This window comes from Chelmon rostratus, chromosome 13 (assembly GCF_017976325.1).
Source record: "Chelmon rostratus isolate fCheRos1 chromosome 13, fCheRos1.pri, whole genome shotgun sequence".
NCBI classification, from domain to species: domain Eukaryota; kingdom Metazoa; phylum Chordata; class Actinopteri; order Chaetodontiformes; family Chaetodontidae; genus Chelmon; species Chelmon rostratus.
This window is the reverse complement of record NC_055670.1, coordinates 22,856,611-22,883,981: the sequence shown is the minus strand read 5'-3', so window position 1 is coordinate 22,883,981 and position 27,371 is coordinate 22,856,611. Positions and strand designations below refer to the sequence as shown.

Sequence of the window (27,371 nt, the reverse complement as noted above, 5' to 3'; positions counted from 1 at the left end):
AGCATGGTATCGAATCCCAGTAACAACATTAACAACTTCCTTCCTTTTCCATGCGGCGGCTCTGCAGTAAGTGAGAGTCACAGTAGGAAGCGGAGCAGCTGGGGGGGGGTGAACTCCTTTTAAGAAAACATGCAAGAAGCCATGTCAGAGTCGTATCGCTGTGACAGACCGAGGGCGGGGACAGAAAATGGACGGGTTGGGGTGATAATCAAAATATACCCCTGAGTCTGTGCCGCGGTATCTGTACGTGCTATATTTTCTCGTAAGCAGCTCCCCGTCTCATCAAATCCAGAGTCAGCCAGCCGCTCTGAAGCTAATGGAATTAGCTGTCACAGGACAGGACACATGCTCGCTTATGACAGCAAGAGTTTGCGGGAACACGACAACAACACGAGCATGTGACAAATATGGCCTCTAATCTTAGAGCGCTTGCTGAATTAGAAACTTGGTTTCTCATTTGAGTTTCATCTGGATTTTCAATTAGTTTCATATAAAGATGATAATAATTACTCACCGCGTCTGAATACGTGCAGTCAAATGAATCATATTTTGAGACATAATGCGGTCCCAGGAGAACACTTAGACTGCTTTAAAGCTGCGTGAACAGATTTCTAGGCCCTGTGTGGGGCTGTGGAACAAGCTGCAAACAGCACTGACATATCATCGTGTTAGCAAACTGGTGCTTATTATCATCCAGCAGACGCGGAGCAACATTTGCATTGGAGGCGTGTTTCTGGACGCCTGGGGGTTGCTGAGGGCAGAGACACTCAACCAATCAGAAAAGCTGCAGGACGTGAAAGCAAAATATTGATGCTACATGGAACTGTGCAATCGGGAGGTAATTGTCTGTGGGCTTGTTGACGCTTGTCACATTACACATGCACATTTAATCCATTGTTAACAGAAAAATATTGATAAGCGCAGCTTTAACTTTGACCTTCAAAATAAAAGATGTTGTTGTCTACTTAAGCTCAAATATGAGCTCAACAATTTTTGGCTGCAAGAGGCTAAAAGCTCTCCTTGTTCCAGTATGTGAGTGAATGGATTAAGCAAGTGGCTTATGGCCATGTATTTAGTAACTGCATGGTAGCGACATGTGCATAGATACAGCAGAGAAAACAAACAGGAACGCCCAGCCTTTAACATGATGGAGTAATCAAGAGCTGCTGGAAAGAATGTCAACAATGAGCCAAGTGCATGCAGGAGACAGCGATGGAAACAATAAGTGAGGGGGATGACTTTGTAGAGCGTACAGTCGCATAAATTACATGCCATTTAATTTCTTTGCCCTGGAAAGCTTGTTTTTAAAGCTTTATTTTTGTGAGGAGCAGTTGCTGAGCATGCACCCTTCTTTCCGCCATCGCTAAGCTCCTCCGACCACTACAACAGCTGTGTGTGAAGTGGCTCGCTGGAGGACACGTCCTCATTACATCCTGAAGGAGCTCGGAGACTTTCGGCCCCACCCATGTCTCTCCGGCCTGTCTTTTGATTCAAAGTGACATCTTTTCCATCTCATGCCTGCTTCCAGCTGTCTAATCATGACCATCCAGGAGAAAAATCCACGTTAAATCTGCTCTGAACGCCGCATGGGCGTTGGTGAAACGTTCCACTGGGCGCCGGGGGACGCCGATCGTTGGGAAAGCCTGAGTCAGACTCTTGAAACTGGACCTCACCCAGCCAGCTCTCTCTCTCTCTGTCCCTCCCTTTCTTTCTGTTTTATTCTCTGTTTATCTTTCATTTTAACGGTTCCTCTGTCTGACTACTTGTTTTTTCCCTCTTGATGCTTGTCTCTTTCTTTCCCACTCATTCACCCAACAGCAACATCTGCACCGAGCTGATCTGTTCTGGTTTGCTTGTCACTCAACATTTCCGGAAGATGCTCCAGGTTTGAAAAGTCAAGGTGAACACGATGACAGTCCAGTCAGGAAGAAGGAGTGAAGTTAAGGCTAATACTAATAACCCATGACATTGCTGGAAAATCAGCTGTAAAAGTTAAAAAAAAAAAAAAAAAGTTTCATGGTCTAATGGTCGTCTCTTGCAATGTTGGTGTGATTACAGACAGACAATTTTCTGAGGATCATAATAAAAGCCAGGACGCAGGAAATCGACCAGACTACGGGAAACATCTTTGCCTCGAATACAGGCGGATAACTTTCCCATGCTTTACAATGCCTAACATACAGAGATGGAAGTGCCGGTATGTGTAATTGCATTGCAGTGAGTATAGTAACTCATTCCCACCAGAAAAATAAGGGGGCTTTCCCACTGGCCTCAGATCAGCCTGGTCCCTGCATTAAAGGTGTGCGTCTCACATAAACAAACATGTTGTTTTGTTACAGTAAACCACATGTCTCCTCTCCGGCAGCCCTCCCTTCCTTCCTGGCTCCTTGTCATTAATAGCGAATTAAATAACGCTTACTGACGCGACATCTGGTGAACACGGGCTCCAGCTAAAGGTGTTACTTGTAGAGCTGCCTTCCATGTAATTACGTCTGAGCAACATCAAAGACAGCGGCCATTCTTTCCATGCTGCGGCATAATACTTCATGTGCTGCAAATTTGTACCAAGCATTCTTCAGTAATGTCCCTTTGTCTGCTACTGGATAAGAGCTGGTGAGGTTGTGGAAAGGAATTGAAATGCCAGAACGCTTACTTTACTTTTTAAGGTTTAATTAAAGCCGGTCTTCCTAAGCTGCTCTAATCAATATCTTTATTGACAGTCATCAGAGTCATTTCCAGCAGCAGCAGCTTGAGGCATTACTGAACAAACTCGCTGTTTGCTTTGCTTTGAGTCCTTGAGAGGTCGGCGATACCTCCGGTGAACCAGAGGACGAGTGAACTTACTCTGCTCTGGCTTTTACTGCGGGGCGTTTTGCATAATTTAAGACGGAGGCTGGGTAATTAACGTGTTATCAGCTGGAGAGTAAATCCAAAGCACTACCCTTCCCCTAATGCACCAATCACAGCTAAGCATGAATATGGATCTCAAAGATCTCTGTAGCTGCATAACTGCAAAAACACTTATGAAATGATGTGAGCAAATAACAATCATTAATGCTTTGATCAAAAACATGATTTCACAGCCTGCAGATGTAATATTGCCTTTTGTATGCAAGCGGAAAAAAAAAAAAATACATGCATGCACATTTGAATTAAGAAAAACTAATTCTCACAAGTCAAGTTTCTGAGTGTTTAATAAAGTTTTTGCAGCTGTAGAAATATTTTGTGGAACCAACAGTGAAGTTTCACAAAGTCTGAGGGACGGACACACATGATTCCTACCTGTGTATGCAACACTTAAGTCACTGCTACAAACTACGAGTTATAAGCATGACCCTGTTTTTACACCTGAGGTGACGAGCCAATCAACAAATGCACACATTTAGATACATGCATGCAACTTCTTCACACGTGCACACAAAAGGTGATTATCAACTGCAGGCTGTGAAATTATTGGTGAGCATCATTTCACAAGCTCAAAATATTAATGACCTGTATTTCTTATAGAAAATTGTCAAAATATATGCTTTGGTTTATTTTTAAAAAAAAATGCATCCCAATAACGTGCATGCTGTTGTTTGTCTTCCCTTTCCATGCTAAATGACCCGATGATATAGAAGTTGCTGTTGTTGGCTGACGATTATCCAACATACCAACAATAAGTCTTCAGGCTTTAAGGGGATGTATCCAAATTCATAGATGACATTTCGGTTCAGAATTTGTCAAGAGGAGAAAAGTTGGTTGACGCAATATGAGGATGCTGATTGATGCGGCGGCTTAGTGACCAAGAACTCACATTTGAGCCTGTCTCTTTATTTCTATCTCAACTTATTTATTGATCTATGTTTTCCAAACTCGACGGCTGTAGTTTCAGTTTGAATGTAAATCATCTGATGTCTGAGTGACAGATGACAGAATCAGCTGCTTTGAGATCGTTGCACACTCCACAGCAGCATCACCAGAGCAGAGGCCTTTACCAGCCTCCTAAACATCTCAAATCAGGAAGCAAATTAGTTTTTAATATTTTCAACAAAAAGCTTCATGTATCTTATTAGCTTCCTTCAGGTAGTTTTATCTTTATTTATGCATTAGATGGCTACAGATGTGGTGTGAGAAACATTCTGCAGTGTCAGAAAGTAAAGCATTTTATCTCGATTTATGTCAGCAGACAGAAGCATCCGTTCATTTTTGCAAAAAGGATGAATGTAAATCTAAAGGAAATTTGTGTTGCTGGTGAAATGAATTAGTAAATGAAACGGACACTGATCAGCAGCCGTCCTCAGCTGGCTCACAGTGTTGTATACTGACTCTCACAATGTGCGTCTTCCCAGCTCTTCACATGCATATCTCATTATCGGCGTATTAAGACAGGCTTGAACTCTTGAATGATTTGTTGGCGTTGTGAGCTGACAGACACACTGAGCTGGTGACTGATGAGTGTGTATCTCCACACTGCTGCAGACACTGTTTGACTTTGGAGTCGCCGTGAAGTCAATGGATTCATTCATGGTACCTCCTCTCTCTGGTTGCAGCTGTAGAGTGTGTGTGTGTGTGTGTGTGTGTGAGAGAGAGAGAGAGAGAAAGTGAAGGAGAGAGGGAAAGAGACAGAAAAGGCGGGTGGAAGGGGGGCGACTCATATTTAACCTGTAACTTGAGAAGCTGATAACAAGGAGAGAATGAAGAATGAGCTTGCGAGGAAGGAGTGTACGAGTGTGTGTGTGTGTGAAAGACAGAAAGACAGTGAGACAGAGAAAGAAAAGAGCTGCGCTTTTGTTTCCTCGAGCTCACGTCCCGTTTCCCCCTGATCTCCCTGGGAAATTCACTTCAAAATTTTCTCTCCCTTCTCGTTACTCATGTGTCTCCCCGTTTGGGAGGAGGGCGAAAATTGACTGAACAAGAGGGAGGAGAAAGAGAGGGAAACAGCTATAGCTCGTAGCCAGACTTCGCCTGCTTATTCAGCGCTGAGTGCTGCACTGCGCCGTGTCCAGTTGTGGGATGTTAAGATTTGCCTTTGGCTGCACTTCTTCCCACTCTCGCGCTCACATAAAGACTCTTTAGACGTTTTTATGCTCATTTTCTGGGAGGAGGAGTGAGAGAGGGAGAGACTAGCCAGACCTTATTCGCCTGGAAGCCTGAAACACACATAGCAACTCTCTCTCTCGCTGACACACACACACACACAAATACACACACTTGTACACTCCTCCAGCTCCGCGCTGCACCAAGGTAACAGCGAGTGGATTTAGCTTTAGCCATCTGGACGGAGCGCAGAGAAAAACCCTCTCTGCTGCACGGAGGGGAGAAGGGAAAGGACGATGCAGCACTAAAACACAGCTGGACAGAGAAAACCAAAGAGAGAACGACACGCACACAGTGAGACAGGATGGCCACCGCAGTGTTTCAGGTAAAGAGTGCGGCTGTGAGGGGGGGAAAAGAGCTGCTGTCTGCCTGGTATTTGAGCGCCTGGCTGTCCCAAGCGTTGGCTTCGCTGTGCTCGGTTTCACAGCAAACCCTCTGCATTATGGATCTGCTGGATTTGACAGGGACATGTATGTTTTGTCAGGCATGTATGTAACCTGACATAGATGGTTCATGTTTGTGGGCTTTCCTGTGTGAGCAATTCTGCTCTGTTCTAGCATGTGCATTTATACTGTAGGTGTACAGTTTGTGTGCATTCGTTTGGTTCTGTGTGTGAAAACTGATGACAGTCATTGTGTGTGTCTGCATGTTTGCACAGCTCAGTGCATTGCCCTGGTTGTAGAATGTCCGCTGTAGCTGGATTACAGGAATGTGTGGAAAAGAGCATGTAAGCGATAAATTGAAATTTGTGATTTTTGTATTAGTGTAGATTTTGTACGTGTTCATGTATGTAAAGCACTGCTTGTTTCTGAAGTGCTTGTGTCTGTGTGTGGTCTGCTTGGCTTACCATGTTTTGTGGTTGGTGGCCCATGGCCATGGCTGGAATGACAGCGGTGGCCTATGTCTGCTCTTGTTTTCAGTTCTCTCTTGTGTTTTTTACTCTCTTCTCTTTTATGCATGAAAAGAATTTGTTGCACCTTTAAAAGTATTAATTGTGTGCGTCTGTGCTCACCGTACCGTACTAACCTAACCCTGTCTGACTCAGAGGTCAAAGCACATCTTGGTGAAAGAAAGTGCCAGCAGATATTTGTGGTAGAAAGTGATATTTCATCTATGGGAAGCAGAAAGTGTGTGTTAGTCTTCTTACACTGATTTCAGTGTTGGTGTGTGTGCAGCCATGAACTCGGCTTCAGTCTTTCACAATAGGACCTTGCAAAAGTTGTTGCACAGAAAAATATCAACCCAGGCGTGAGAAATCCCGGCAGCACTTTGGGAATTTCTGGCTCGTAGAGTGAGTTACAATTGCCTCCAATTTGCTACAAATTGGGGAGAAAAAGAGTAAGTGCATACAGTGTGAAAACATAGAACGTATTCTTTAACAGTTTTATAAGGTTGCACTGAACACTGACAACTGTGATTATCCCTGTCAGCCCTGTCTGTGTGGGTGTCTGGATTCATAATGCTTTTTATTATTACTTTCTTTAGCAGGATGTAGTGCTGCCAATAACACATTTTACTATAAAGGGTTTAATTGTGTTCAGGCTCTATTAAATGCATTTATGTGCTGTAGTGCTGTTAGAGCACAGCTGGCATCATCCTTGTGATGTGTTTGCTGTGTACATCTACAGCTCTTTGTGCATCGAGTATGCTCCCTGTCACCTCCAAGCTCCCATCAGGTACAGAATACAGCAGAATATACTGTACATGGCAACCAGGAGCCAAGCAGCACTCCTGTTCTGGAGCTGGTATGTGGTAATTGGATTAAGCACTTTATTCAGGAATATACCCCATGTGAGTACTATATAAACCCAGATAATGGAGATCTTAAAACCATGCATTAAGACGAGACAGGCCCAAAATGCTTGGTTGCTAAATAATGATGATTTTAGTTTTTTGTCTTATGATTGTAAATGTCTGGGTTGGACATGCAGTCATGAATAAGCTGTAGGTCAATGGCCTGATTGTTCTCAACCTGCAGTAATTGATTCATTTATGGCCACATGGGGGCAGTGCAACAAGCCATAAACCCAACACTGGTATGCTGTATAATCACTGTAGAGGCGTTATGGCTAATGTGGCTAACTAGTTGCCTTTTAGCTCTGTTTTTTGGTCTCCACTGACTCCTGAGGGACATATCTGGCACTTGGGTGGCTAAATGCTTCACTACTGCTAACTGTGTCTGTCTGCTGTGTGGTGGTGAGCAGATAGTATACAGTGTTTCTTCAGAGCTTTTTTTACTTTTTAAACAGCTGTTGCTGGGAATGTGGTTGATGAAAACAATGAATCTGACACATGACAGCAAAGTCATAGGCAGTAAAATCAAAACAGTGAGCTGAAAGGCGCTAAAACCTAACCGACGCGGCTGAGTGGAGCTGCAGAGTTGTGTTCGTTCATCACTACGAGTGGCCACGTGGTCCTTCAAGCGTTTGTTAATATAAAGATAATGATTAGAGTATTTGTAAATGGCATGCTGTGTAATGTATGTGTGATGTGCAATATTTGACACCAGCTTAGTCATAACTGCTATGATGTTTGAGCCACACATTCATTGGAAGCATTCCTTGTCCAACATAAATGTAACACAGCACCGTCCTGCCCGGACAGCGGCATTACCCATGACTCCCGGTTGTGTGGGAATGGCGTACATCCACTGGCAGGGAGCCCGTGCCGGACTGGATTTCAGAGGAGACATTTTTCATCATTACCATCTGCCAGGGAAACAGTGCTCCAGTCAACCCCCCGTCCTTCCTTTAGGCAACTCATGATAGATGCCTAACCACAGTCACACACAACCACACATGCAGCGAGGACAGGCGCAGGAAGGTTAGGGAAGGTGTGTGTGTGTGTGCGTTTGTGGGATTATGGATAAGGCAGTGGTCCATGACCATATAAAACCAGCAGCATGAATTCTCATGCTTCTCTGCTGATGTAATCCTTCCTTGGTGTGTGTGTGTATCTGTGTTTCAGACACAGCTTTAGCCTCTCACGTTACTATGTGTTGTAAAAGACATAGTTCTTTAGTATTTTCCTTACTGATACAGAACACGCTGTGACTGCAAAGTACTTGTAAATGTCTCTCTTAAAAGTCATTTTATTAAACTGGAAGCTTGGTTCAGTGTGTTCAATTCACAACAGCATATAGACCACCAACTCCAAGATACAGGAGAAAGATCAGATACATTCATACATATAGTGGATGGATAGATAGATAGAGTAGGTAGATAAATAGGTGGATACAGTAGGTAGGTAGCCAGATACATACATCCATACATTTCGTGGATGGATGGATAGATGGATGGATGGAAGATACAGTAGATGGGTGGATACAGTAAGTGGGTAGGTAGATACATCCATACATATAGTGGATGGATGGATGGATGGATGGATAGATGGGTGGTAGATACAGTAAGTAGGTAGGTAGATACATCCATACATATAGTGGATGGATGGATGGATGAATGGATAGATCCATACATATGGATGGATGGATGGATAGATACAGTAGATAGACAGAAAACTCGGCATTGACCCTTGATTTAAGGTCGTGAAGGTACATTTAAATGTAAGCAAGTGAGACGATGTTTAACATTCACTCAATGCTATCCTCAAGTATGAAGTCTGCATATACAGAACAGGCTAAATCAATGCATAGCTTGATGCATATCTCGTCTAATGTGATACTGTTGAATTTCTTATATCCTCTCGAAATGCTCTGCGGGCTGAGGTGTGTGCACAGCAATTTATTTACACCCTTTGTCCTCTGGACTAAACGCTGGCGCGTATAGTGAACCTGCAATACATTAGCAACATAAATAATCTATAGCTGTGCCAAAGCATCATGCCTTACTGTTGGGCTTTTAGTATAATTAATAGCATCCAGTGAGGGCACAGTAAAAGCTTCGCATTTTTCAAGGGCGTCATATAATGTTTCACTTATGGTCGTTACTTAGCAGGTTGTCTGGCTCACATGAGAAACTGCTGTCACAGGCCCAGAGGAAGGCGTTTAAAGAGTGTATGAAGGAACATATCCGGAGACTAACGTTGCAGTTAAAATGAACAGTGGACCCCTTTACAATTTACTGCTTTGAGGCTGTAACAGCTCAATACCTTTAGGACACCACGAAGCCCACCAACTTGGACCAAACCGTGCCCATTCATTCGCTCAGAGCTGATGTAATGTTTGCAGTTTAATTGTTTGGTTTTATTTTGTGCGACAAATCAAACTCACTGTGACCAGAATTGTGCATCAAATCAGGTCGAAAACTTGTGATCAGTGGAGCTCAACTCCAAATGAAGCCCACAATCCCCGTTTCTCCCTGTTCGTCCTTCGGTGAAAGCTGGTGCCAGCACGCTTAGATGAAAGCTTTCTGCAGACCCTCACAGTCTAATACCCCTGAAATAGAGGAACTCCTTGTAATACCCCTAAAAAGAGGAACATTATAGTGAAACGTTTCATGACGGCTAATCTGTTAAATGACTCCATGCAATCAAGCTTAAAGCCTGGCATAATGGCCCTCATAGTCGAGCGTTTAGAAAGAAGGAAAAAAACATTCCCAGTCTTTAATGTGGCGTTTTAGTTTGACAAGCAGCTTTACGTTGAAAAATCACCAAATGGCATTGTTCTGCATTTGCAGTGACAGTAACGCCATGATGGACCTCATATTGCAGTAAAGGTGGCCGGCCTTATTTGACCCTTGCAGGGCTCCGTCTCAGGAACACAGACCCCTTTTGGCTTCAAAGCAACATGATGCTTATTGAATGTGGCTCCTCCAATGAAACTCAGCTGAAGTTTCATCATGTTTAGACCCCGTGGAGCGTTTTGAGTCTGCAGACCTATAGATTTATACAGCTTTTGGCTTAGGATGTTATACCATAGAGGTAGAATTAGGTGCAGCCTCATTCTGGTTGAATTTCAGTGTCTGTTTGAGATTAGTGCCCCTTCAACTGGTGAAACTAAGTCGGACAGACGTAAATCTTTGCTTTAGATGGCTGCTTTTTTCCTGTCTGTATGTTACAGATCAGTATGGACCCTTATCTATCAGTTTGCTTCCCGTCAGTATAGAAGATGAACAGGATTTACCGTTTACATTTTCCAACAATTTCTGTAGAAACTTTCCAGTCTGTTTTCAATTTCAGTGATTAAACCCTCTCAGGGTAATTTTGCCTTGTTACTGGTTTGGAGGATGGTTAGTCTGGATGTTTTACCTTCTGAGTAGTTTGGGGAAGAGTTAGTCTCTTCCTCGTCCGACATAACAAAGTAGTGATTTGTTGAAGCGTCTTTAAGGGCTCAACAATCAAGCGAAAGCTCTGACAGAAGTTTGATTTGAAACCAAGATCCTGAGCATGAACTCAAATGTGGACCAGTTCTTTCAGGACTGCAGGATGCTTGAGAGCGTCCCCATTTCTAAACATGTTCTGGTTTCATAGCTAATCCGTAACATGGAACTGTTTCTGACCAAATCTATGGAAAGAGGTAGAAAACTCTGGATGTTGTCGTTTAATGTTTTCTATCCCTGTGAGCGAACCTGCACCACAAGCCCAGTTCCAGGTTTGAGGTCTTTCAGTGTTTGTTCAGGAGGTTCATGATGTCATATTTTAGGATTTCACCTCACACCACACCAGTCGGCTCCTATCTTAAGTCATTTACTCTGGATTTAGTTGTCAACTTTAATTCTTCGACGTGAATCTGACAGACTTTGACAAGCTGCCATCGCTTTGAACCCCTGTGGTCACATATTACATCACTGCATACAGCTTCTTATAAGGTTTACGGCAGATTTGGAGAACCAGCTCCTGGCTGTGGCTCTAAAGGCCTCCACTCATATCAGAAGTTGTTGGAAAGCGGTGGAACCAGGCGGGAATCGAGTGGGTGGGGACTTTTTTCCACCCTGTTTAAGGTTTTCTGAAACAACAGCTTTCAACTTTTTTTCATCATTGCATTAGATAACGTGTTCATGACTTTGATGTATTAATCATAATAACCATTTCTCAACTCTGGTTCCAAAGGTCTGGTCCTGTCTCGTGCGTCAATCACATGAGCAGAGTCAAATCCAACATCATCTGTGTTGCTACCAGTAAATCCAGTCCACAGATAAGGATTAACATGTTGTTTTTTACTGGCATTTTATAAATTAAAATGCACTTTTTTCACTGGAAAATGGCAAATATTAGGAGTAAAGACTTCATTTGAAATATCTTCATGATTACCATGTTAACCAATGACTTTCAGATTATACATAAATTAGAATTTCGTGGCGAGGTGATGGATGAAGCGTGAAACTATTTAGCTTTGAGTCACGCTCACTTAAATCAATTAAAAACATCACTGAAACTGCAGTTTCCATATGACTGAACATCCATGTGAACACTATGTGAAGTATGTGCCCTGTGTGTGTGTGTGTGTGTGTGTGTGTGTGTGTGTGTGTGTGTGTGTGCCAGCATTCAGCCGGCCAGGAGGGTGGAGAGGTTGTTTTCTTTTTTCTTTCTCTTATCAAGCCTTCACGTCTCTCTGAGGAATGTTTATAGAAAGCAGACATGTTTCCGTAGTTTTGCCAGAAAGCCCTCATATTGTTGTTTGCTTTTCATGGCTGATTGGTGGGGAAGGGGGCTTGGTCTCGAACAGAAAGACAGGAAGTGTCGGTGCAAAGTTCCCGAATCTGTCGAAGCAGCTGAGACATGAGGACCGGTGCTGAAAGATGTGGAGACGTTTGTCCGGCCATAAACAACATGTGTACACAGAAAAAATACAGCATGTGTACTTTGTTTCTTCCTTGTGTAAAATGTAGTTTTCCAGCTTGATTTTCATTAGGTTTCTACATTTTGAATGGTATGCTCATTAATGATCACGTTCTCTGATATAAATGTGGATATTTCTCCATCAAAGGAAGACTGTGAAGACTTTATTTTCAATGTCTAAATGCTGGAAATCAAAATTTAATGGCCTTGATCGCTTGTTTATGACCTGCTAACGGCAGTGCTGATTTTGCCTTCCTGGACGTATTATTAATATTTATTATGGTAATATTTGTGCTGGCGCAGCGGTGATTAATGCTTGCAGGAGTCTGGTTATGCAGATCAGAGAACGTATCAATATTCTTTCAGTGGATTTCAAATGTCAGAACTGTTGAGTGATGGTGTTCAAAACAATACGGAGCAAAGAGAGACCCTCACGATCAATTCTTACGTAATGTCCATTCTAACGTTTCCCATATTGGACTGTGGGGGGCGTGCATGAGGAAAACTGTTTTGTGCAAAAGAGAGGGGAGTTGACAGCGATGTAGATGAAGGAGGCAGAGGAGAAGCAGAGGACGCGAAAGACGGGGAGAGACTTTGGCGGGATTAAATGTGAAACCCAAACCTGCTCATTCAGCTGTCGTTAGGAACAGCAAAGTGTGGGAGGCTGAGTGAGTGTGGCAGTGAGATCCTCGCAGGTTAATGCGAGTCTGTCATGTTCTTCCCTCCGAGCCTTCTGGCTCAGCGTGAGTTAGCAGCTCACCTTGTCGTGGTTTGCTAAATGTCAGCGCGGTCGACTCTGAGCGCAGGCTCGTCTCAGCTTGTCCAGTTTCACGCCTGGCAACAAGAGACTGAGGCACTCCTCACGCACACTCGGTGCAGCCAAAACAAGTCCATTTAGCAGCTGTTCGACAGCTTTCAGTCATATCACATGATCTTCATCCGCAAATGGAGGCAACTTCATCTGCTGATTACGAGCATCTGACATGATAGAAAGTTTTTGACATGTACTCAACTGAAAACAGCACAAAGGCAATATATTTAATACTTGACCTCATCGGCTTCATTGATTTTTGGAAATATCTGTTTCAAACACGTTGTGATGGGGAACAAGACTGGGAAAGTTGTGGAACGCTCCAAAAACACCTGTTTGGATCATTCCACAGGTAAACAGGGTGATTGGTAACAGGTGATAGTATCATGATTGGGTATGAAAGGAGCATCCTGGAGAGGCTCAGTGGTTCACAGCGAAGATGGAGGGAGGTTCAACACTTTGTGAACACATGATTGGATAAAGGAGATGAATACATGGGCTCAGGAACACTTCAGAAAACAGTAAACAGTTTGTTTGGAAATGATTCAGTTTTTATTTCAGAATTCAGACTGTTTTGGAGTCCCATTTCTTTCGTGTGTCCTCTGGAGCTCAGCACTGTGTTATACGATTATGGTTGAGACTGGGGCAAATCTTGTACTCTACCATGTTAAATATTAGTGCTTACAGTTACCACAATAACTGTAAGAACCACAATATCATATTATGTGGTTATCTTTCTGTGTATTTAAGGGTACAGTGGAAGACATACATCAAAATGGTTCATTTTTGGGACTAGCTGCTGACCTGGCAGTCAGTCCTGTGGTTTAGGGGTAGAGTAAGCTTCGTAGTCTCTCTCCACTAAATAAAATACATTTTGCTTATTTCTTCTCTGTGATGTCTGAGCTTCACTGTGCAGAATGATGTATGTACGGGGTTTGACACTAAGATGCTGTTTTCACATTCATCTGCTGAATGGGGAAAGTTCCTGCTCACCTTAAATCTCAGTTTAACCCGTGTGCATGTGAGATGATGTGTGACATTAGAACAAGTTTGGAAGCTATTTGTGTTCCAGTGTGCAGCTTATACAAGCGCGATTTAAAACCCTGAAACAGCGATGAACATAATGTGTCCAGCAGTTAAGCTTTTGAAATGAACATAAGTTCTAGATTTAGAGGAATTTTCAACAAAGTAATTGAACTTTTATTGTGAAAAAAATAGCAGACACAGATTATTGTTCCAATGTTTTTGAGCTGAATGTCAGATACACACCACCTCCTTTGGTTTATAGTGACTCCTCCAGTCTTTTTCTGTTGAAGTCTCCCGTGCTGGCCTTGTTCTCTCTGTCTTATGTCTTCACAATGGTTCCTAACACCTCCTGCGAGTGAGCAGATGTCCAATGACATCATGTGGAAAAATGATTTCATCTTAACAGTGTCACTAAGAAACAAAATAGGGAGATGTTGTGAGACTATTTTTCACTTTGGACAGAGGCTGAAGTTTCCCCCGTCTTGTCTTTAGCTAAGATAAGCAAAACTCCTCCAAGACATTTCTCTGGACTGTTCGAACAGAGAAGACCCAGATATCGATCTTCTCATCTGTCGCTGGGTAAGAGCTCTTGTTTAAGAATCGCTTCAGTTCGACCTGAAATGGGATTGGCAGTGAAAACACCTTTAAACTGGTTTGGTTCCCATCAAAAATAGCAAAGTGGAAATACAACCAGCTCTTTAAGTCAGGAACGTCTGTGGATGCCAAAGGGCGTACATTCCCCCTCAACCCTGATTCTTCATGGCTGCAGCCTTTGCTCGCCCACGCCTCCCTCCCCCTTCCTCCTCGTCCTCCACCGCTTGGCCCGGTGCCAGACAGTGAGAGCCATGCCGAATGTGTAAATTAGCGTGCTGGTAAATACCGGCTCTTAGCTGAAAAAGCCTGGGAAGGGAACGTGACCCCCGCTGTAGCTGTGGAACAAAAGAAACAAGCCGTAGCTTCTCCCCTCTCCACGCCGTCAGACCTGTCCAACAAAGACGGGGTGAGAATGAACAGGCGCTGCGGTCGGCAGAGCGCCACTTGAGTCCCGCCTGTGGAGGAGAAACATGGCAGGGACATGCAGAGTCCGTCAGATCCCTCTGGGGCTCAAGTTATTCAGATACAAGCAGAATAACAAAGTATGCATGTGTTCTTTACAATGTTTTTTCATATTTGTTTGATCTATCGCAGTTTTATCTCTGTTTGGCTATTTGCTACTGCTGTGACGTCAATCTTAATCTTTATATAGTGTATACACACACACACTTGTTCCAAGACTTTAACAGTACATGCACGTAGGCATGTGGACGGCCTGCAAGTGATGATTATTCTATTTTCAGTTCAGTTGATCGTTTAGACTTTCAGATTTCTTCAGGTGTGTCATTTTGTTTGACCAACAAATTCAGGTTACAGTGATATAAAACAGAGAAAAGCAGCTAACCCTCACATTAAAGAAGCTGGAACGTGAGAATGTTTGGTGTGTTTACTCGATAAATGACTGAAACCATCATTAAAATACTTGCGGATTAAATTTTTGTTCATCGACTAATTGATTAATGGACTAATCGCTGCTGCTCTAAGAAATTTTACTGCACACAAGGCAGCACACTCACAGTACTTACAGTATACCTCTGCGCAAAGACATAAAAAAGAAGACAGAAACGCACGCTTGCTCTCATTCCTGAAGTGTTTCTAACACTCAAACATAAATCAGCAGCACTGAGACAAGGAACAGTGTTCAGAGACTGCTGTTCAGTCGTGTACATGTCCTGCAGTCCAATCTGCTCAATAAATCAAACTCTCCACAACTTTCCCTGAAGGAAAACAGTGACAGACAACAGAAAAAGAAAAGAAATGTAGAAAAGAGACAAGTTAATGAACATAAAATGAGCGTTGGCATCGAGATTCTTGCAAATGTCATTCAGTGTACATACAGAAGAACATAAATCAATAATTGGACATAGAGAAGCAGATAAACACAAAGTGATAGGACATGGGCACGTGGACCAGAGCTCTCCCATCATTCCTTTGTGCTTTGATAATATCCCAATAAGTCCATACGGACCCGCACTCTGGCACACTCCACCATCACGGAGGCAGAAAAGCCTTCTGTTACTGGTTACGGCTCACAAATTGAATTTGCACACTGAATAGTTCTGCTGGGATGTGCCAGATGCAAGGAGCTGGATAAACATAAAAGCACTCAGGGCAGCCGTGTGTTTATATGCCAGCTCAGAGGGCTTGGGAGAGTTTTTTTTTTTTTTTTTTAAGCTGCAGTGCACATCCCCACGCTCTTTTCCACAGTGGAAACAAGCTAACCTGCGTGGCAATCACTCCACTGCTTGGTGTAAAGCAGGAATGTGCTTTCCTCTTCCACGATTTTATCACTCTGCTGTTTGATTTTCCTACATTAACTTTTTTTTTGCAGACGTAAGCATAGCAGAGGTTTTACTGCAGGTTGTTTACCCAAATACTGACTTAATTCATCATTTATTTAAGGCTGTACACCAGCCACGCCATTAGAAGGGGTCATTATCATATTCAGACCTGGGAGACTGTCATCAGTTGCATAACATGATTGCATCTGGTGTGTTTCAGTAGCCAGCAGGAAGCTGACTGCATGTGAACGCTGTCCTACAAGCCAGAGACGTCTGACATGGACCGTTGTCTGCAGGAAATGGGCCCTTGTTTATTGCCGTTAATGCAAGCATGTTCGGAATGCAACAACACAATTATTCTTTATTATATTACGCTCATTTGAATACTCCCGATAGCATCAACACAGGCTGTCGCCAGACCTCCTCCCCACGCACCGCAGAGCACGGACAAAGGCTTTGTGTAGGTTTTCATCTAAATTCAAATGTGATTCAGAAGCCACTGGTTACATCGCATCCAGTGCATTACTTATCATTACCACTAATTTCATCAGACATTTCATGCTGGACTCAGATGTAAAATTGTGCATTTAAACATGGTTCTAGGCCATGGTTTGAACTTGTCTTGTGATAGCCTGAAAGTTTATTTACCATGTGAGTATTGTATTAAGATGGACTTGTTTTAATTGACTTATTTGTGGACAGCCAGCTAAGAGCTAGCAGCTCTGTTCTCTTTGAACTAAATGCTAACATCAGCATGCTAGCATGCTCAATGTGTCAATGTTAGCATGCTGATGTTTAGCAGGTGTAATGTTCAGCTTCTCAGTTTAGCATGCTAGTATTTGCTAATTAGCACTAAACACAAAATATAGCTGAGGCCGATGGAAATATCATTGGTTTTGCAGATATTAAGCCATAACCCAAAAATGCTTAATGAATGGAAATTTTCAGTTTATGACGCTGCGAGACAAAAAGGGATCACCAAAGTTGTTGAAGTTCATCCGAATGGGGTCATGAATGTCTGTGCTAAATTTCACCTCAAGCTCATTGTAGCTACAGGAAAAATCCAAGGTTCACCAAAGTCAGTCGGACTCATCGTTGAGATGTTTCAGTCTGGACTAAAGCGGTGGACTAACTAAGCTGCCCAGCATGTCTAAGAAATCCCTGCATTGATTTCAGATAGGATGTTTTTTGTCAGTGGTTTCTGGGAGATCCTGGCTGTGACTGCTTCACCAGGCTGTAATAAAGCCAGTTCACTCCAGCAACAAGTTAAGAGGCAACTGCTTAGCATGAGGGAAAATGTGAGCTATTCTGATGTGGGCAGACTACCTACCCGCTCAACCTGACCTTTACATCAGAGATTTCATTACACTGGAGACACTGCCTAACTTGACCGTGATGTTGTCTCCAACAACTCTGTTTAGGACAAAAAAAAGTCTATGAATTTTATTAGACAAGACATTCACATAGACATTTCACTAAATGTCAGTTGCAAGTTTGATGTTTGGAGAGGAGACTTGTTCATGAAGTAGCTCTTTGTGGTATGATTTGCCCTCTTGTTTGCTGACATGGTATACCTAGAATGTCACATTTCATGCTTAAATTTCCTCTCACTTTATCTGATGGCTGAATCTTTGAATGAAAGGTTTCTCAGTCAAATTAGTGTGCAGTGTATTCATCTACACAGCTTAATGGTGCCTTCAGACTGACAACAACACAAAGGAAAATCAGCTCTGTGGGCTGCACTGGTGTTGGTGTGCTGCCACAAGTTACAACTGAAAGCTGAATTATGACCCAAGAAGTTTGGTTTGAAGGTTTTTCAAACTTTAAGACACTGGATGTCAGTTTCTGATTCTTTCTGTTCAGTCGCGGTATTTTTCTCCTCCATCTTGATAATGGCAAAGTGAAAGTAGCTCAGCTCAATGCTCTGAGGTACTCAGCCTGGTTTGTGTGCTTGCATGCACCCCGGGTGATCCGATCACAAGTGGACAGCTCTAAGTACAGTTCTGAATGCACTTCACAATGCATTGTGAAACATGTATGTAAACAGGATCCTCCAAAAACTTGCCTGTAACTTGGCTTTTGCAGTGTGCATATGAACATTCTCAAAGGCTTCTGACTGCAGGTGGACTATCTGTCAACATCTTGCAGGGCAGAGGCAGCGTCAGGTGGAAACACTGACCAGGCCTGAGGAGTCAGGGCAGAAGGGGTGGGGGCACCAGAAGGAGCTGGGCCTCTGGGAGAAGAACGGCATGTCACCGCGCATGGAGTGATAAGGATGGTGGAGTAGGACGGGGGTTTGGGGGAATGGAGGGGGTTATGGGAGGGTTAGAATAACTTGTAATGGAGGTGATTTGAGCCAGACAGAGATACAGTATCCTGTCGATTCCAGACGCACTCCACCATGCCAGATAAATTTTAAAAAACAGAGATGCATTCCACTGGGATGCCATCATTCAAGTAGGCTGTTGATACAGAGGACAACGTGTTGGGCAACCATGACAAGCAGCAGTGCCGAGCCCATGGAATATCTAAACAGATTCTTCCTTCCACCTCGCTTTTGCTTGCATGGGAAAGTATTATGGAGGGGCTAACAGCGAGTGTGTCAGAGCATGTGATTCATTTTTTTCATATCAGTGTATCAGCTGCTTCTTCTGCTAAAACATGTAATCTGATAAAGGTCATTTCCTGTTTAGAGACAACATTCCTGTATTCCACATGGGGTAACGGCTATAAAAGAGACTAAGAGGCTTTAATGACCCAAGGTGACTCACACATCCTCAACTTTATGAATCTAATCAGCCATCCTAACATCACAACGGCAGTCATCCAGAGGTCCGTTTGGTTTGGAAGCCGGTGGATGGTCCAACATGCTACACCTCAAAGTACAGAAGATCATTCATCCAATTGAATAATGCTGTAACCATATTACAATAGCTGTTTGGGGCCTTGTTAGTTTCAAATTACTTGGTTGGGGTTTGAATTAGAGCCTTATAGATGAATTAGCTGTGTCAGTGTGTAGGGGAGTATTGGCTTATTGCGTCTATATCCATATTAGTGTGTACTATATTGAGGCTGAAAAGTAGCAAGACAATGCAGTAAAAAAAGGCCAAAAATTCTTGGTTCAGTTTCAGCCTAATAACATTCTGTAAAGCTCCAACAAAGTTCTATGAAAGCTCACAACTTTTTAGAAATGCAAAACCTTAAGACATGTTTAAGAGGGCCAGCATTGCGTTTTATGTCTGTGGGCAGATGCGGAATGTGCTTCCTTCAACAGTAACACAAAGCAGACCCCAACAGAGCGGAGGGCTTGTGTTCATGCAATGACACAATTAGTCTTGGATAAGGAGAGTAGTTGAGCAGTAGCGAAGATGAAAGGTGCTTTCAGAGGTCAACCGTCGTGATAACCCTGAGGCCTAATCTTTCAAAGCTAAAACAGACACAGGCTTGTGGTAGCAATAAAAGAAGGATGAAGGATACTAACAAGTCAAAAAGCCCACTGGAATCATAAAGCTGTCCCGTGCAATCACTTGCCATTTGTCAGTTATCTGCAGCGGAGATGGTGGTAGACGTGGCTAACTGGTGAAAATTAAGTTTGCAGGGATCGTTTCCTGTGTGCAGCATCAGAAAAATGATAGTGAAACAGTAACAAAGGGACAGAATGGCGACACGCACAGGAAGGAAACATCAGTGGTGACGTCCTGTTTGTCTTCATCCTCATCAAATGGTCTTTTTCTGGAAGCACTTCATTTAAATCTTTTGTTAGAGGCCATTATCATTATATTCTTCCTGTTTATCAGCCTCAGTCCTCACGCTCTTGCTCCAAGCTCCCAGAATGATTGTGGAAGCTGTCGGAGGGTAATCGGATTAGCCCGGCCACTTGACAGATCATGAGTTCTGTTGGAGCAATCCCACCGCTGACCAACTTTTCTTGATACCACAGCTGTGTTAAATGGGATCTTACAGTGTCAGATCAGAGGTGTAGCTGGAGAGATGAACGGTTAAGCTCTTTGGTCAGGTTAATGTTGTGGTAACACTTGTCTCATTACCTTGTCTTTCAACCTGATAGCATTGCTGGGTTCTGTAGTCATTATTGTTGTAGGGATGGTTGACCAGTGCAGTTTTAAGCTTTGTCTTTTCTATTGCAAACGCTGCATGCAGTACACTTAGAACATCATAAACAGCCTTATTTAAAGCTGCCTTACTCATTTTTTGGCCACTTGAGGGCAGCACAACAATCTGTTGTAAACACAATACTAACATATTACAAGTTGATTTGGCTCACACCAGCAGGCAGTCACCTATTTTTACATTCATTTGATTCATAGCAGTTAGCATCTAGCCACCACATGCGCCACTATTTTCACGAGCACACTTGTTTGGTGCTGATTCAGTTGTGTCGAGTGGGTTTATCAGAGTTTCCTGAAAATATCTTCCTGCTGCTGCTGGAAAGGAGGGTGATGAGAGCGATTAGAGTGAAACAAAGCACTAAAGTTTGATGCTGTACAACCAAAACAATAAGCTGAAAGATGCTAAAACGCTCCACAGCCTTGAAAAGAACTGCACAGTTGGTTGATAATTTTCTGTTGGTTCGTCACTGTGAGCACTTCCACATTGCACACAGTCATTTTTTTTCATTACAGAGTAGTGCAGCTTTAGGCTTGTCTTTTTACTCTGGTTTGCAACACTGGTAGCACATTAAAGCGTGTTGGGTGCACTTTCGTGATGTGAAACCATAAAGCCTAAGTTAAATACAATAAATGCAGGAATTTTACAATCAATTTATTATGTTATAGTAACATGCACTAACTGCAAATATGCAAGGATGTGACTAACAAGTTGTCTTTTTTTGTTTTTAGGTGTCTTCATCTTGTGTTCCAGCAACAAACTATGAGCTGGTAAGTAACCCCTTTTTTTTTGTTAATGTCAGTAATTGCTTCCATGCTGTACAGCATGTACTCAGCAGGCAGTATTGGGTCCTTGGAGGTGCAGAATTACTGCAACTAGGGTTGGAAAGTAACAGCCTCTATCAGCTACGCTAACAAGGCAGTTACTGTTGCAGATAATGAACCATTATCTGGAGGCCCCCTGAGACAAACTTGTGATTTAGGGATATATAAATAAACCACACTTTACCCGACCTAACCATCAGTTGTTTCCCCTGTTCTGCTAAAAACGTTAAAAAAAGGAAGGATTTTGAAGCTTGTTAGCTGTTGTGGCACAAAAATCATCCAGATAAGAAAGGGAAATTAAAAGCTGTGTCCTTGAATCTGCGATATCATGATGACGTCTTTTGGTGGTTAAAGTAACACTGAGCAAAGTGGGATGTAGTCTGAGTATGAAGTGATTTTGCAAGGGCAATAAAAAATGTGCTTGCTCTGTTGCCTTATTTGGTATTGGCATGATTATTCGCTCACTCTCTTTCTCATATGTTATGTGTTTAAGTGGTTTTGGGTGCTTGACAAACCAAAGCAAATATCCCCTGCACTTTTCTATGCTCGCAGAGAAAATATTTCTCGAAATGTCCTGTTTTTCTTTCATAAAAGCTGCAGTAATCAAGCAAGAACATGTTATTATCCTCTGCAGATGCTTTTGCACTAGATGCTTTCAACATGAAGACATCTGTTTAAGATGTGCAGCTGTATGGGCTATGCTTTCTGGGCATTGTTAAAGGGCTGCTCTTGACCTGAGCTCTTTGGTTTCGGAAATGAACACCTTTGGACGCTGAGTACAAGAATTCACCACAGATCTACCCTCTCACACTACCTGTTGGCCTCCATATGGCATAAACATTCACTTCACTAACTGAACCTGTAGTCTGTTAGTGCTGCTACCTCTTAGTTGACAGCTCTGACCGATTGTTGTGGTGTCAATCAACTACAAGCTGCTACTAGGAAGTTCTTAGTCCACTCGGGTATGACTGCATCAGTCACAGTGCTGCACAGGAAATCCATTCGCAGACCTAAAATGATCATTTTTTTATGACAGCATGTGCAGTCAGACAGTATACAGGAAAATATATGTTAGTGAAGTTGCTCCAACACAGAATACATTTATGTTCTTCCTCTTCACTTATCCGTTTTAATAGCGCAAAAAAAGGCTGAAGGAAAGAGAGGCCGCAGGGCATCTCCCTCCATTTATCTGCTTCCTTTTGCTTGCCAACAGGAGCGTCCCCAGAGGCTTTCGTGCCTGCATTAAAGGTGCTGATTGCTCTCATAAATGCTGACGAGTTGAGGTATAAAACATTTGTTGATGTTCCTTTACCACTGAGGAGTGTGGAGGCAGAAAAAAAGGAAAATGACACTGGTTTTCAAGGCCTATAAAGAAAGCTGGATGGTAAATTGGAAAGATATGAAGTATAGGAAGTAGATATGGACTGGGCACAGGTTGCTTTCAAGCACCTGAGTTGTATTCAGTTTATAGTAAAGTACATGGATGAGTAGACCATTGTGCTTGCGTGTACAGTATGTGCCGCCCCTCTGCTGCACAGCCATGGCGGTGACTGTGACAGACGGGAACTGGATGATGCTGTTTGTGATCGTGTGGACGTGAAGGCGTGCATGCCTGCGAGCCTTCCCAGCAGCAGCGCTCCAGCCTGAGGTGTGTGTGAGCTCCCCTCGGCCCCTTGTTTGGTGAATTCCTTTGCTCGCTGCCACAGAGCAACATGATTTACTGGCCCACTCAGGTGCAGGCTGATTGCAATATCGGCCATATATCAACTTAGTCGGAGAAAAACAGTTAGAAAGACGGAGAATTTCATTCCGCATTCCACTGAGATGGAGCGAGCTGCAAAATATGTAACTTTATTACTGGATGATAATGCTGCATTCTGAGTGAAATGAAAATCTGATATTTTCATGCAGCTGTTTCTCAGCAGAAGCATAATGAGACCTGCTGCCTCTGTCTGAATTGGCTTAGAAGAAATGGGAATAAGTATTATATTAGTAAAGTTTAATATATTTTATAAACAGGCCTTAAAGATATGGTAATTTTTCATTTTTTAACTAAATTTAATTTTCTATGGTTTGTATTTGGAACAGGGAGTCTTCCAACCAAAACAAATTACTTGTTTGAAATGACAGAAGGCCAGTTGCAACTGCAGGATTAATCCAGTTGCAGACTGAAGTGAGTGATCGCAAACATACATGAATTAATTATTGTGTGTGTGTGCGTGTGTGTGTGTGTGTCTGTGTGTCTGTGTGTTCCCTCCTGCACTCTATCTGACTCATCTCCAAGGTGCTCCAACCATAAACAGCTAAACATCTTTTTGGCTTTGAAACAATGTTGACTAAACAGTCTCAACACAAGGAGCATTTTGTGGGATTTAGGGTTTTATCTCTCGACCTTACGTAGATTGTTGGTGTTGTTTTTCCCAAATTTCCCTTTTGCTGGGCACTTTAAGGACTTGTTGTTGGCTTAAAGGGGAATTCCACCGATGTTACACATCAACGTCTGCTTACAGGTGTTGGGGAGTACTACTGCATATGTGAAAAAAAGGGTGGATTAATCCTTTTGTGGCTCAAGAGGGAGTTGCGCAAAATCTGATAATTGCCTCACATGATGTCACTTGAGTCAACATCAGCTCAGGCTGAAGGCTACAAGCTTAAAAAAATCTCCAACAGAACTGTTCGCATTGTGGGTAATTTCTTTAGGAGAGGTTTTGAACAAGAAGTGTGATGAGACTGAAAGTTCATTCTTGACTTGGAAACACCATTTGGTATCATATCAAACAATCTTCCAGAGTAGACGGAGACGTTCATGTTGGTTTAAAATGAAACATATCTGAAGAATGTCGAGACCGGTCATGGATCTGAACAAACTAGGTGAAATTTGTCTTTCAGGTACCACGTGGCAAACGTCATGCGGTCTGCGTGAATCTTTATGACAGTGATCGTCAACAGGGCGCCTGAAGGGCCACGTCGGGCCCACCAAAGCTTCCCACCCGGCCTGCAAAATATAATTGAGTTCAGAAAATGTGCATATCTAATGTTACTCACCAGTGGAAGAGGCCCTGACAGTCCTGACAGTGATCGCCAAAAAGTCTGCTAGTCATAGTTTGCCTGTTCTGCAGAATCAGATCAGCTGCTTGACTACTAGATGCAAGAGGTGTCACTTGTGTTCACTGGGGTTTTTATGTGTCTGTTCACACTAATTTAACAGTGTCTGGAAGAATTGTGCTCTTAGACAAATGTAGTTGAGTTGTGTGAGTAGAGTCACAGATCTGGCCTAGATGCCACTTTTAGTAGAAAAATAAAACACTAGAATTTCAGCTGCACCAGCGTGATGCAAATTTTGTGTAGTTTAAAAGTGGTGGGCCTCATTTAAATATAGCAACCCACTAACGAGGGAGTCTACAGAGTGAATCTGGAATGAATGAAGCAGTCCACTGTGGGATGGTGATGCCAACTGGCAGCCCGTTTATTGTAACTGATGATGTGTGGTTGGAAGATCCCGTCCAACTGCGATGATGACAGAAGTGACTACCCCAGCCGGACCCCCGCACTTGGACGTGCAGCGTGCTGTAAAGCATGCTGGGCGCATTCCTCAGATGTGCCCTCATGTCGAGCCAGCTCTGCCAGGAATCGGTTTTATTTTGCACAAACACAAAAGTCTGGATGAGGCGATGGGGGAGAGAGATATTAGGGATTCTGGTGAGGTAGCCTGCACATCTGAGCACACCCCCCCTCCCAAAAACACACATAAAGAAAGCATGCACTCACAAGCAAAGATATGCACACACACTCAGAAAACCATAAACCAATAACACCTACGTCATCCAGCTTCTTTTTTTTATAGGTCTTGTGTAGTGGGGGAACAGGGCCAGGACATTGCTAAGTAATGAGTAACTGCAGGGCAAAGATGGTCTAGATGTGGTCCAATTAGCGCTGTGTTTAGAACCACACATATTTCCCTGATGTGTCTTGTATTACGCTGTGTATACAAGCACCAACCAGGCATCCTGTAACGATATACAGTATGATCCCATTTCCCTGGGAATGTACAAACTAGACCATAAAATACATGTTTAGTATTGAACTAAGAGCCAGGTGTCATGCGTTAGTGTTTCTTAAGTGTACTACGTGATAATCCAGCATTTATCAAGCGTGTTTATATTATATAAGACCTAAGGGTGCTCCATGAAAGACTGGATTTCTCTACGGGCATCCACTTCAGCTCAGACGGAGGGAAGATAAAATGAGTTTAAGTACTGTGTCAAAGTGATTTTTCCAGCCTCAAGTAGATGATGTCTGAAACATAGTGGGAAGGTTATTGCTGCATTTTTCTATCTTGTTTGACACAATTTGTGATCCAAATGCAAACGAAAGTGTTCCCCTCCTGCTAAACCCTCACCCCTCCATTAATTACCGGGGCTGTTATCACGTAATTAACTAAAAGTAGGCAATCTGGTAATGATTTCTGATGCAACATCACTTAAAACCCACTTCTCACTTTTGTTTAAAAATCTACTTTGTGCAGTTTGTGTCATTGTTTACACGTATTGTCCGTATTTATAAGAGCTATACAAGTGCAATAAATAAAGTTAAGAGAAATGTTTAATCTTTTGACTCCTGAGACACACACTTAAAGTACATTGTTCGTTCTTAAACACGTAAATTGTGAATGCACTTGTAATTTGTATGGTTAAAAATAACCTGGCCTGTCAGTTTACAGTGCTGAATTACAACTAAACAGCGGCTTGTAAACTGCAGTTCGATGAAGTCATCCCACCAAGTTAGGTTTTGCAGTTAAGAGTGTCAAAGCAATTCCACTCTCATACAATATGAGCCATTTTCGTAACAGACTAGTCAACAGGCAGAGCTGTGATTTACGCTCTGCAGTCAGTGTTAGACAATACAGCATAAAGAGACGTCGGTTTGGACTGCGGTCGCCCTCAGCCCGTTCGTTGTGTCAGGCTTTGTAATCACATGCCACCGTCCTTCTCCTTGTACCCATCAAGCCATTTCAGTGTGGTTTCCAATTGACGAATCAGTTGTTTCTTTTAATGAAAAGTGCCGTCCCAAGAAAAAAAGAAACTTTTCGCACTTTCAGACGGGCTCTGAGCTTTAGTAATACCTTTCTGTTCTCAAAGACACGTGTTTTCCTGACAAGGACCTTTAGTGGACCTTTCAAGTTGAAACACAATTTAATTGCCATGAAATTTCGTACAGACATTCACATGCCTTGAGGCTAATGACTTCGGGATCCGGTGACTTTTCCCCTGGATGGATTACCATGAAATTTGTTACATGCGTTCATGTCCCCCAAAGGACGAATTGTAGTTTGGTCATCCCACAACATGCAATCTACTGCCATCATCAGGTCAAACATGTAAAGCTAATGACATTACTATTTGTTTAGTGCCAGTCAGCAAACGTTAGCATGCTAACCTGCAAAACTGAGATGGTGAACATGCATGCTCAACATCGCTATAAACACTCTTATCCCTATGTGCAGCCTCACAGAGCTACTAGCGTAGCTGTAGACTCTTTAGGTTTGTTCATACTTCAGTACAGATGTGGACAGCTGCAGATTGTACGCAGTTACATTTCAGACATCAGAAATGAGCCAATCTTGCTTCTCCAGCGCAGGTGCACTTAGCATGTTTGTAGTGTGTGAAGCCAGCATGCCACCCAAAATTTGTGCACGGGGAACGCGGGCATATGACAAAATTTACATCACGTGGGACCCTCACTCCCACATCATGTGGCAAATGTGACTTAGGCTTTAGTCTGCTGCTCCTAAGCCAACAGGATCTGAACCAACAGATGAATCTTTTTTGTCACGTATTTTTCAAGGCACTGACATACAACCTGTTTTGTCATTTAACTACATTACACACATACTTGTCTATAAATATAACTCACAAATGATTGCACAAAGCTCAGAACATCTCATTTTTCACATGCACAAGTTCATGCAGGCCAAAGAAATGAAAACAGTAATGAAGTGATGAAGCACAGTAGTCTAGATAAGGGTTGCACAATTTCTTCCCTTGGTTATTTTCGTGATGTTTCTGTGTTGTTACCATTTTGGGACATGTGCAGAGTTAAAATATTGAGAGTGGAGGAGAAAAGGTGACAAGTTTAATAGCTTTAATAGGTGTGTGTGTGCATGTGGGTGGGACTGAGTAGAGCCTCTGTGCGCGCACACACACACACACACACACACAGTGTAAAAATGCTTGGCACAGGCCTTCAGAGACTCCCTCCTCTCTCACATGTTGGAAAAGGCTTTTGGTTACATAACAGAGTGAGCGCTCGCTCCATATCAGTTGGGGCAGGGACAGGCGGGCTGAGAAACACAGAGAAGCCAGAGGTGGTTTAGGGTCACAGACGGCTCAGGGGTTT

General features: G+C 42.9%; 1 protein-coding gene across 5 annotated transcripts in view; it reads left to right on the top strand.

Annotated features, from left to right (window-relative positions):
* The window catches only part of tns1b (tensin 1b), a 146,989-nt gene that overhangs the window by 50,338 nt on the left and 69,280 nt on the right, over nt 1–27,371 (top strand). For 4 of the 5 annotated variants that reach the window (XM_041951270.1, XM_041951268.1, XM_041951269.1 and 1 more), the window contains exon 4: nt 20,883–20,921. In XM_041951270.1, the coding sequence (XP_041807204.1) occupies nt 20,883–20,921 (39 nt within the window). Of the gene's footprint in view, nt 1–4,693; nt 5,405–20,882; nt 20,922–27,371 lie in introns of those variants that run through there. The other variant, XM_041951271.1, reaches the window with a different exon arrangement.